The sequence below is a fragment of the Mytilus edulis genome, chromosome 5 (genome assembly GCF_963676685.1).
Source record: "Mytilus edulis chromosome 5, xbMytEdul2.2, whole genome shotgun sequence".
Taxonomy (NCBI): domain Eukaryota; kingdom Metazoa; phylum Mollusca; class Bivalvia; order Mytilida; family Mytilidae; genus Mytilus; species Mytilus edulis.
In genome coordinates, this window is record NC_092348.1 from 22578522 (window position 1) to 22591151 (window position 12630).

Genomic DNA, 12630 nt, shown 5'->3' on the forward strand with positions numbered 1-12630 from the left:
GTCCGTATATTTCACGAATGTTACAATACGACGATTTCATCAATTATCAAAAACAAAATACGTGAAATCTGTATCGAGTTGTACTAAATTAACAACAGCAAATACAAGTGTTTGAAGGACCCATTATAATGTTGATATATATATATTAAACAAAGACTTCTAATTATCTGCTGTCAAATCTAAAACACTCAAATTCCATGAAAGATAAAATCTATGCAAAGGAGAGGCGAAGGATACCAAGGGGACATTTAAAATCATCAGTCGAAAATAAACGGACTATGCCATTGCTTAAAAAGAAAATACAAACAGTAGTACAAAAAGCAAAACATAGAAAACTAAAGACTGGGAAACAAAACCCCTACCAAACACTGGGGGTGATTTTAGGTATTCCGGAAGGGTAAGTAGTTGCTGCTCCAAATTGGCACCCGTTGTGTTGCGCATATTAGTACAAACCCAGTGATAGGTCTAATAAGGTAGGCCACATTCACGGAAAGGGGCACCGGATTGTAGTTACGACAATTGGAACATATCCGTTGTCATTTGTGAAACGGATATTCCATAACGGCCAACCAACGTCCGAAAATTTACGAAGGGACGATTTCAACATCACCACTTGGAAGTCTTGGTTTAATTGCATCCTTGTGAGCAGCAACCCTCTATCAAGGATATTATGATAGAAAATACAAGCCTTATAATATCGTCTTAACTGGGTGATGTATAGTCCGTACGCAGGCGCTGCTGGAATGTTGCTTCAAAGAAATGGAAATTTCACAATAAGGAAGCTGAACTCATCTCTTTTGTCGTAATATTTGGTTTTCAACCGACCATCATTGTCAATTTCTAGATGTAAGTGAAGATATGATGCAGACTTAAATTTATCTGTTGTATCCTTTGTTTTAAGTTCGAAGGAATATATGCATTCAACATAGACACCGAATTTTAAATTATATAGTCAGAAAACATAACATCATCTATATAGCGGAAAGTAAAGTTAAAGCATACTGCTAATTTCTTGTCTTTCTTCCTAAAAAGTTCCTGTATGAAGTCAGCCTCATATAAATAAAGAAACAAGTTAGCAAGACGAGTAGCATAATTGGTTCCCGGGTTAAAAGGAGGAGAGAATCCAGAAAAGGAAGTTATAAGCCCTGATTTACAATGCATTGTGTATGTTGTGGGGAACACTTGCTTATTACCCTATATTAATCATATGAATAAAAATTATAAAATGATAAAAAATTGTTGAACAACAAAATTTAATCATTGCATTTATATCATGTGATTGACTTTTAACGACTCGTTAAAATTAATCATATGACTAGTTGAACGACAAGTTGAACAACAGACCCCTGATAATAAACCTACCAGCAGTGACAGGCAACTGTAGTTTGCCGTTTAACGTATTATTTCATTTAGCAGATTAAAATTGAAGGTAAAAAGAAAACACCCGAGGGAATCAAATGAATTTAATAAAGGGGGATACGGTCAATAGGGTGTCTGGCTATAGACTAGATTGAACAGATCTAAAATGATCTTATTTGAATGCATGTTTCTGCTTTTATTCAAATAATATTAATAACAAAACGAAGCTTATTTCAATGTCGGTTCGAAGATACTTGCGATGTGTTGTGTTCTCCATACATTTGTTATAAGAGACGGATAGAAAATTTATATACCTAAGTATCGGATAAATAAGACATCCAATTACAGAAAGTTGGTAGTATTCTAACTTGCGTTTGAAAAAATAGAACATATGGAATTTCCAACATTTCACCAATTACTACCAAAGCATACGTCTGATATTTAAGATTTATATAAGTGAAGCTGAACATTTTGTAATAAGTGCAATGTCTAGAACCAGATAACAAATGAAGTGTTTGTGTGTGTATATATTTGTGTGTGTTTGTGTGTATGTGTGTGTTTGTTTGTGTGTGTATTGTTAGATCGAGTTAAATGTATAATGTTATATCATTATCTAAAGACCCATTATAGTATAATTGAAAGCTATTAGGTTGCTACTCAGTGGTATCAGAGGTTCACAAGAAGCGACACTATTCACAATTTTCTAAATATAAAAGTGTTACGCTGTAAATATGTATGACAAACTAACTAAAGGAGATGTCTATCTAGATACTTTATAAATTTTATTGTTATATTACAATGTTGACTGTTGTTTGTTTACAGTTTTCTACATAAGGAATATGACAGTTGTTTTTGATTCGTTTGAAGTGTCTAAGCTTTTCGTTTTGCCGTTTCGAATTTTCCTTGGAGTTCAATATGGTTTTTTTACTGTTTTATAATGTTTATATGTTTTAATGTGTTTCCCCTAATGAGTTAATGGTCAGTTATCAAGTTTTAGTAGCACAGCACCTAATATAACCATCAGTATAACTAAGATGCATATTTACGTAAGCACATATTGGGATCTTCGTCTTCACCCGATGAACAATCATCGCGTCCATCACACCAATGTTCTTCATTTATACACCGATAATTATCATTACACTTTCGAAAACCATAACCACATTCTCTTGCTGAAATAAATAAATAAATGAGAAAAAATACCCGAAATGACAATATAAAACAATTTAAACAAGAAAACTAACGGCTTTATTTATGTACAAAAATTGAACGAAAAACAAATATGTAAAACATAAACCAACAACAACCACTGAATAACAGGCTCCTGACTTGGGACAGGCACATTCATAATGTGGCGGGGTTAAACATGTAAGCGGGATCCCAACCCTTCCCTAACCAGGGAAAGTGGTATGACAGTACAACATAAGAACGAACTATAAAAATCAGTTGGCAAAACTTTACTCATCAGAAGGATAAAAATACAAGTGGACGTGGACGTGTACTGTACATTATAACAACATGAATACACTAGGAACAGATCTGAGAGTGCTCGCAGTTAACCGACAGCTAGTTAAAAGCCTCTAACAACTAATAAATCATACATATAAGACTAACTTAAGCTGATTTCCTCTTGCATTGAAAGGTCGTCAATTTATTCATGCTTACAGACACTAATTACAATTATATTAAGGAGGAGGACAAATGTATCACACTTTGACGTATTTTGACTAGAATTATCATTAAGCACGTAAACCAATGTTGTGTCATTAGACAACAATGCATGTAGCAATAATGTAATTAATAGAAAGATAGATACATTCAACAAGGAATTAAAAAAGATATTATAGTCAAAGTATTTAAGTTATACAAGTGAAAAAATATAAACCTACGTGGAACATAAAAATATTATAAACAAGATATACTTTTGGCATGCAGTGTTTCTATAAAAAAAGTGAAACATTCTTGTTTCGCAATGGTTCTTAGATATTCCCAGGATAATTTAAAACTGTCAGAAAATTCAACCTTTGTATTCTGATAAAACGAACACTATTTGTATTTCTGAGCCTTGAATACTCGATCTTTATCAACAACGATGTGAAAATATCATGCTAGTAGGAATAAGTCTGGTATCGAGATACAATGACAGGAAAACTGCATATTTCTAGGTACAGTTTTATTTGTTAAGGGGCTTGCGGGTCTAAATCATTTTGTTTTTTTAATAAAGGATATCGCTATATTTTTCTATAAATGAACTTTATCTTATACTTCTTCTTTTGTTACAGAAAACCATCAACGTACTGATGTTTACAGAAATCGATCAAATTTTGAAATAGTTTAGTTTAGTTACAGATTATTTGAAAATAATAATAACAAATATAGGTAAAAGATGAGTAAAAAAAAAGATATTTGTATGTTAAGTGCCAGTCTTTGTAAGAATCAGGCAATTTAGGTAAAAATCAAAACATGATCAGAAAAAACCCACCGAGCTAATCATGCTATTTAATACTAATCATCATCCTGAGTTAAAAATAATTGGTCTTTCGTTTGTGTGTGTCTGGTAATATCAAATAACTTGGTTAGAAAATTGGTTAGAATGATAGCAAATTACAGAGTTATCTCCCCTTATTTGTTCATTTCTAGTGCATTTCAACCAAATTGTATCTTCTATTACCAGAACAAAAAACAGAAATGAATGTTATTTTTGTGCATAACTACATTTTATGAACTGAAATCAAAGTCAAATTGGGTGGGGTTTTTTGGTCATATTTTCACCACTGCCTGATTCTTAGGCAGACTGGCACTTAATGCCAAAACATAGCATGTTTTACCAAAGGGAGATAATTTTAAGCTTTTTCAATATAAAAGTCATCTGGGGCCAAAACGAATTGAATTATTTGAATGATTTTTGTACCATGTGATAAAGTATCAACTAATAAAAAGTAATAAATAAAATATAATGAAAAAAACGAAACGTTTATTTTTTTTCTGAACATTTTATATCCTCGAGCCTCCTTAATACAATGATACTTTGACATTTACATTTAATCGCAACATATTTTAAACTGTAAGTAGTGGGGTTGTCATTGTAACACACAAAAACAAGCATGAATAAAGATTAAAAAAAAAGACAAAAACAAGCATGTCACAAAATTTGGAAAAAACGACACCCATTCATGAATAGGGATGATGAGAAATAAAACTATCGTTCAAAATATTTTTGAATATTTCCTCCTTTATGATGATGGGTGTATTATACCTTTGCATTTTTGTCTATCTTCATCACTACCATCACGGCAATCGTCTTTACCTTCACAGATATCTTCTTGACGAATACATTGTAGTCCATCCGCACATTTAGTTCTATCATCCGAACAATTGTATTCTTGTAAAGACAATAAACAGAACTATCCATTATATTGATAATCGGTATATGTTGTCGAATGTGAAGATTTATATATTTTAACATACTAAACTTTTATTACAACACTGATAACTTGAATGTTATAATCGTTTGATGTGTTTGAGCGTTACATTTGCCTTTTATGAGTCACATCCCGTTTTGAATTTCCCATGCAGCTCGGTACTGTTGTTTTTTGTATGTTTTACTTTTGAAAATGGCTTTTATGCAATCATCAGATTTGACGATAATAACGATTCAGTTATAAAGTCAGTAAATAAGTTCTCTATTGTAATATAAAATTGAGAACGGAAATGGGGAATGTGCCAAAGAGACAACAATTCTACCATAGAACAGACAATAGCAGAAGGTCACCAAAAGGTCTGCGAGAAATTCCCGCAACCGGAAGCGTCCTTCAGTTGGCCCCTAAACAAATATATATCTTATCTCAGTGATGATGAACGCCATACTAAACTCCAAATTATACACAAGAAACTAAAATTAAAAATAATACAAGACTAACAAAAGCCAGAGGCTCCTGACTTCGAACTCCTGCGGAGTTATATATGTTTATGAGATCTCAACCCTCCCCCTATACCTCTAGCCAATGTCGAAAAGTAAACGCATACTAATGCGCACATTAAAATTCAGTTCAAGAGAAGTCCGAGTCCGATGTCAGAAGATGTAACAAAAGAAAATAAACAAAATGACAATAATACATAAATAACAACAGACTACTAGCAGTTAACTGACATGCCATCTCCAGACTTTGATTAAACTGTTTGAAAGATTATGTCTCCATAATGTGAATATCAAGCACAATCCCTCCCGTTAGTGGTTGAGTATCATCCCATCATAACATATATGAGAAGAACATAACCCGTGTCATGCCAACAACTGGTTTATAAATAAATGTGTTCCGATACAAAAACCCTATAAATGAATCAATATTAAAGCCAAAACATAAATCTTTAATGACCTGACAACATTATCGTAACTATATCCCTTCTTAATAAGTCTATTTAAAGGTTTTGTAAGCTTATGAGGTGAATACTGACATTTTTGTGCTGTAATGTTAAAGTTTTGTCTCAACTTTTGTTTCGATGAGTTTTTGCTTATTTTAGTCATAAATTGTTACTCATAACAATACAAAAACAGGTTTGCAATAAGTGGTGCACAGTTAAAATTTAGTAAACGTTTTTACCAGTTTGTGATATCGAAAACCCTGGTGTAATAATTTTTCAGTAAAACATATATTTCTCTCGTTAAAATCTAAAACGTTGTTACATACACGAGCGAATCGTACACGTTGTGATATATAAACACCGTAAGATGGTGACAAGGGAACGTCACTATATTTAGGTTCATATATTTAGCATTTTAAAAGTGGTGCGTAGCAATTTTCCTTTGCAACTCTTTTGGTTTTAATCATTGATTATACATAAATATGAACATGCCAGGAGGGAAGTTGCATAAAATACATCAATTTGATATATCTAAGTGAAAAACATATTCTATTTGTTACTCAGAAATCAAGATAGCTAAACAATAAATGTGTTGGCTTAAAACAATGAAACCACATGGTCAAGCGTATATGGATAAACACAATGATTTACATTAAAAAAAAAGTATAGTTGTACATAAGTTGTAAACAAATATCAGAAGTACCTTCGCATGTTCTTGTTTCTTCATCAGACTCATCATTACAGTTTGTAAATCCATCGCAGACTCTGTCTTTGTGTATACACTGATAATTGTCTGCACACTTTGTCTCGCCTAATTCACACTCTCTAGCTGTAATTGGTGGATACATTTATCATAAAGAACACCTTTTCAAAATAGGATGTTATTCAACCAAGCTTCAGTGGAGAATTATGCCAGGCAATGGGTTAAGGGCGAGAAGGAAGACGTAGACACAATGGATTAAGGCGGTAAGGTCGTTGATACAAATCAGAATTAAGAAACTAAATTAGTCTACAAATGTCCATGCTTCGTCAATCTTTAAAGACCCTAATGTGGCAAAACACCTATCCTACCTCCATAAAAAATATGTTGTTGTCCCCACAGATAAAGCTCCAAACACATCGTTTTTGTGTGTAAAACTCATTACATTAACTGCCTGATCAACGAATTAGGTATTGACAATTCACTTGGAAACTCTACATATACCCTCACGACACTTACCAAGAAGGAAATTCTGGATAAACATAGGTCTGTTCTGTGTTCCTTTGGAATTTTAACCAAAGATGAAGAACTGAATCTTTCATCACTGTATTGGATTCTTAAACTATACAAGTGTCCTTACAAACAATAGTATATTGCTGGGTCTTTCAAGTGCTCTACGAAATCCCTTTCTAAATTATTCATATCTATTTTATCAGCAATAAAAAACGGGATTCAAAGTTATTTTGAAACTGCCTATTCTAGATGTTGCGTGAATCAGATATGGATACTTTAAAAATTTCAATGATCTTTTAGAGTACATACAATCTAACTATCTTTCATCTTGCAATAGTATTATAAAATTTGACCTTTCTACACTTTACACAAGTATTCAACATTCCAAACTAAAAGACAAATTAAAAGAGTTGGTATTGCTTTGTTTCCTAACGTAAATGCAAGTATCTTAAACAAATTCCTGAAACTGACATTATCAAGATTCTTGATTTATTGATTGACAACATATTTTTTACATTCGAAAGATGTGTTTTTCAACAGACTGTCGGCATTCCAAAGGTTACCAATTGAGTCCCTCTTCTTCCCGACTTTTTCCTTATTACCATAAGGCTGCCTTCATACAGGAACTTCTTAGGCAGAAAGATAAGAAGTTAGCAATATCCTTTAACTCTACTTTCCGATATATAGCTGATGTTCTTTCAATAAATTATTCAAAATTTGGGGACAATGTTGAACGCATCTACCCCAGCGAACTAGAGATAAAGGATACAGCAGATACAGCTAAGTCGGCCTCATATCTTGAAAAACATCTAGACATTGACAATGAGGGTCGGTCGAAAACAAAACTCTACGACAAAAGAGATGATTTTAGCTTTCTCATTGTGAACTTTCCATTTCTTAGTAGGAACATTCTAGCAGCACCTGCATACGGGGTATATATGTCCCAATAGATACGATATGCCCGTGCTTGCATTTCCTATCATGATTTTCTTGATAGAGGGCTGCTGCTCACAAGGAAGCTGTAAAACCAAGAGTTCTAATGATGAAGTTGAAATCATCCCTTCGTAAATTTTACAGACGCAATCATGGGTTGGTTGATCGTTATGGAATAACCGTTTCACAAATGATATAGGATATGTTCCTTACGTCGTAACTATTATCCCCTTGCCTTTCATAAATATGACCTACCGAATTAGATTATTCAATTACTTGAGAAATTGTAATTAATTACGTTCAATTATACACTTGCAATCCTGGTATCTATGGTGAGTTTATTTACAATTACATATTTCTGTTACCCCATGTCAGATTACAATTGCAAATGCAGTATTGTCCTATGTCCTTCGTCATAAGGCCATTTTTCTTTATATTGAGTTACTTTCTGGCAAATTTAAAACAACAGTCACTTTTCATTCTAAAAAATACATTTTGGTCGAAGTAATGACTATCACCATACTGTATGATAACGAAAACATTGAAATGAACTATGAACATGCCAAACGGGGAAGGAACCTTTTATAACAAGTTACCATACTGATATACTTTCTACATCTAAATCTTGACAAATGAAAGTTAAACCTGACGCATAATGTCTCACCTTTACAAATATCTTCATTCTCATCAGATTTGTCTTTACAATGTGTGTATTTGTCACATACTTCGCGTTTATAAATACACTGTATGCCATCATCACATTTCACACTGTCGTTGTCACATTCCTTTGCTGAAAAAAATATTGTGTTCATATTATAGCAATGGGATAGTTTTTTTTTAATCTGAACGAATGTAAACAAACCAATCAATTCATTACATGGACATCTAGTTTTAACAAGCTTAAATTAATTACATATGTCGTTTTAATTAGTCTAAAAAAAATTTGAAAACCGAAAAATTATTTATTGACATATTTAAATCCCTTTGATCATCATTATGATTTTGAAAGTGTATTTCTTACTTTTATATATTAAATGTACATGTTCGTGTTGAAGGCCTTACATTGACCTTTAATGATTTACTTTTATGAAAAAGTAAATAGATGGAGAGTTGTCTCAATGACACTCACACCACATCTTACTATATCTAAGATATTTGGAAAAATATGAAGATGAACTAAATCAAACATAGTAAAGGAAAAATATGCAGAAAATTGGTGCTGGTTATGGCATTGTATTTTAAGGGTGCATTTGCCTCACTTAGTTTGATTGCAATTTAAATGATGTAAATTTACCTTCTATAGCTGTATATGTTAGGTTTATCTTCTTTTAATGAGAACAACGTATTGTGTAATGGTATTTTGAGTTTTTCTTATAAATGAAATTTACACCATTGAGGGATGTACTTAGGTGATCTAAGGTTAAATAAAATTAATCAATAATTCAAAATTTACAATTTAAGCTGGAAGAGTATTAGATAAGGATCAAAATAAGCTAAAAATATTGATAGGTCATGGAGCTCCTTTTCGAGACATTTGATCTATAAAATATGGCGGGAAAAGGCCGACTCGGTCTTTTATCCTAACATTTGCATTGTTATTATTTGGTTCTCACATCAAAAGAAAGAAAACCAAGAATCTGCTTAAATTTGTCAAGTGACATTTTCTGAGCTATTAAGTCTTATGTTAAAAGATAAATAGATGTTATGCGGCAAAATATTTTACCTTGTATCGTATTGAAAAACACCAAGAGTCTGAACATTGACACTTATTCCAAAACCTCACCTAAGTATATCCGTAAGAACAGTCATCAGACAAAAGACTGGCAAGATATGCCAAACAATGTAATTGCCAAAGACGAAAAAACGACAAACAAAATTGAGAATAGAAATTGGAAATATGTCATAGACAACAATCCGACTTAAAGCAGGCAAGGCTGAAGGCCACGAATAGGTTTTCAATGCAGCGAGAACTCCCACTCCCTTTGGAGTACTCCAACTGCCATCTAGACAAATATGTATCTATCTGTACAAAATCAATGTTGACGTTATACAAAACAAAATTTTCTTGCGAAGTGTGCGCCATTCTACATATACATGATATACACATGTTGTATCAACGTTTCATGAGTTAAACATAACTTTTCTTTAGGCAAACCAATAAGAATGTTGAGGAAACAAATGTTAACAGCTTCAGAACATACCTCTACAAAAGTCTGGGTCTTCATCTGATCTATCTGTACAATCTCTACGTCCATTACATAAACTGTATTTATCGATACATTGTAATCCGTCAGCACATTTTTGACGGTATTCACTGCAGTTATAATCTAGATACATATAAACATGTATGAAATGTGAAATATTATCAGATGATAAATATAGGCGCGAGAACAATTTGTTACTCCAATCATATAAGTATCTATTTTGCGACACTAAACAGTTGTTATTTTAAGGGGATTTATTCATCAATACATTTTTTTAGTACATGAATTGTTAAATAGAGATAGTTCCCACATCGGACACAATATTGTATTTAGTATCAATATCAATGGACATTATTGAATATAAAAACGCGGATATATCACAACGTCATAGTGAATATATAACCATGTCAAATGTTTTTTTTTCAAGTTACCGGGTTTTTGGTAATACTTGCAGTTTTGTTATTTTTTCGAAGTTATGACTATCACCATACTGTATGATAACGAAAACATTGAAATGAACTATGAACATGCCAAACAGGGAAGGAACCTTTCATAACAAGTCACCATACTGATATACTTTCAACTTCTAAATTTTGACAAATGAAAGTGAAACCTGACGCATGATGTCTCACCTTTACACATATCTTCATCCTCATCAGATTTGTCTTTACAATCTGTGTATTTGTTACATACGTCTGATTTATAAATACACTGTATGCCATCCTCACACTTCACATTGTCGTTGTCACATTCCGTTGCTGAAAAAAAAAGAATTGTGTTCATATTAAAGCATAAGGGATAGTTTTTTTTCTATACGAATGTTAACAAACTAATCAAATGTATTACATGGACTATCTAGTTTTAACAAGCTTAAACTAATTACATATGTCGTTTTATTAGTTTTTAAAAACCGAAAAATTATTTATTGACATATTTGAATCCCTTTGATCATCATTATGATTTTGAGCGTGTTATAAGCAAGATGTTTTGTATTTCTTACTTTTATATATTAAATGTACATGTCCGTGTTGAAGGCCTTACATTGACTTATAATGGTTTACTTTTATAAAAAAATAAATGGATGGAGAGTTGTCTAATTGGAACTCACACCACATCTGCCTATATCTATGATATTTGGAAAATATGAAGATGAACTGAATCAAACTTAGTAAAGGAAAAATTTGCAGAAAATTGGTGCTGGTTATGGCATTGTATTTTAAGGGTACATTTGCCTCACTTAGTTTGATTGCAATTTAAATGATATAAATTTACCTTCTATAACTGTATATGTTAGGTTTATCTTCTTTTAATGAGAACAAAATATTGTGTAATGGTATTTTGAGTATTTTTTATAAATCAAATTTACACCATTGAAGGATGATCAAGGATGTACTTAGGTGATCTCAGGTTAAATTAAATTAATCTAGAATTCAAAATTAATACTTTAAGCTGGAAGATTATTAGATAAGGTTCAAAATAAGCTAAAAATATTGATAGGTCATGGAGCTCCTTTTCGAGACATTTGATCTATAAAATATGGCGGGAAAAGGCTGACTCGGACTTTTATCCTAACATTTGCATTGTTATTATTTGGGTCTCACATAAAAAAAGAGAAAATCAAGAATCTGCTTAAATTTGTCAAGTGACATTTTCTGAGCTATGAAGTCTTATGTTAAAAGATAAATAGATGTTATGCGGCAAAATATTTTACCTTGTATCGTATTGAAAAACACCAAGGAGTCTGAACATTGACACTTATTCCAAAACCTCACCTAAATGTATCCTTAAGTCATCAGACAAAAAAATTAACAATATTATTGTCAAAGATGAAAATTGAGAATAGAAATTGGGAATATGTCAAAGAGACAACAATCCGACTTACATTTAGAGCAGACAAGAGCCGAAGGCCACGAATAGGTTTTCAATGCAGCGAGAACTCCCGCACCCGGTGGAGTACTCCAACTGGCCTCTTAACAAATATGTGTCAATCTGTATAAAAACAATGTTGACGTTATACAAAACAAAATTGTTCCATTCTACATATACATGATATACACATGTTGTAACAACGTTTCATGTGTTAAACATAACTTTTCTTTAGGCAAAAGAATAATAATGTTGAAAAAACAAAAGTCAACTGCTTCAGAACATACCTCTACAAAAGTCTGGGTCTTCATCTGATCCATCTGTACAATCGTCAAGTCCATCACATAGACTGTATTCACCGATACATTGTAATCCGTCAGCACATTTTTGACGGTATTCACTGCAGTTATAATCTAGATATATATAAACATGTATGTAATGTGAAATACTAGCAGATGATAAATATAGGCGCGAGAACAATTTGTTACTTCAATCATATAAGTATCTATTTTTCGACACTGAACAGTTGTTATTTTATTGGGATTTTTTCATCAATACATTTTCTTAGTACATGAATTGTTAAAAAGAGATAGTTCCCACATCGGACACAATATTGTATTTAGTATCAATATCAATGGACATTACTAAATATAAAAACGCGGATATGTCAAAATGTCGTAGTGAATATATAAC

The 12630-nt window shown here is 32.2% G+C and overlaps 1 protein-coding gene across 1 annotated transcript in view; it reads right to left on the reverse strand.

The window, feature by feature from the left end:
• Nucleotides 1-12630, reverse strand: part of LOC139525435 (low-density lipoprotein receptor-related protein 2-like) — a 53962-nt gene that overhangs the window by 15299 nt on the left and 26033 nt on the right. The window contains exons 12-18 of the mRNA XM_071320761.1: nucleotides 12225-12350; nucleotides 10704-10829; nucleotides 10069-10194; nucleotides 8532-8657; nucleotides 6425-6550; nucleotides 4616-4741; nucleotides 2406-2531 (exon numbers count right to left, since the gene is read on the reverse strand). Coding sequence (XP_071176862.1) covers nucleotides 2406-2531; nucleotides 4616-4741; nucleotides 6425-6550; nucleotides 8532-8657; nucleotides 10069-10194; nucleotides 10704-10829; nucleotides 12225-12350 — 882 coding nt within the window. The remainder of the gene's footprint in view (nucleotides 1-2405; nucleotides 2532-4615; nucleotides 4742-6424; nucleotides 6551-8531; nucleotides 8658-10068; nucleotides 10195-10703; nucleotides 10830-12224; nucleotides 12351-12630) is intronic.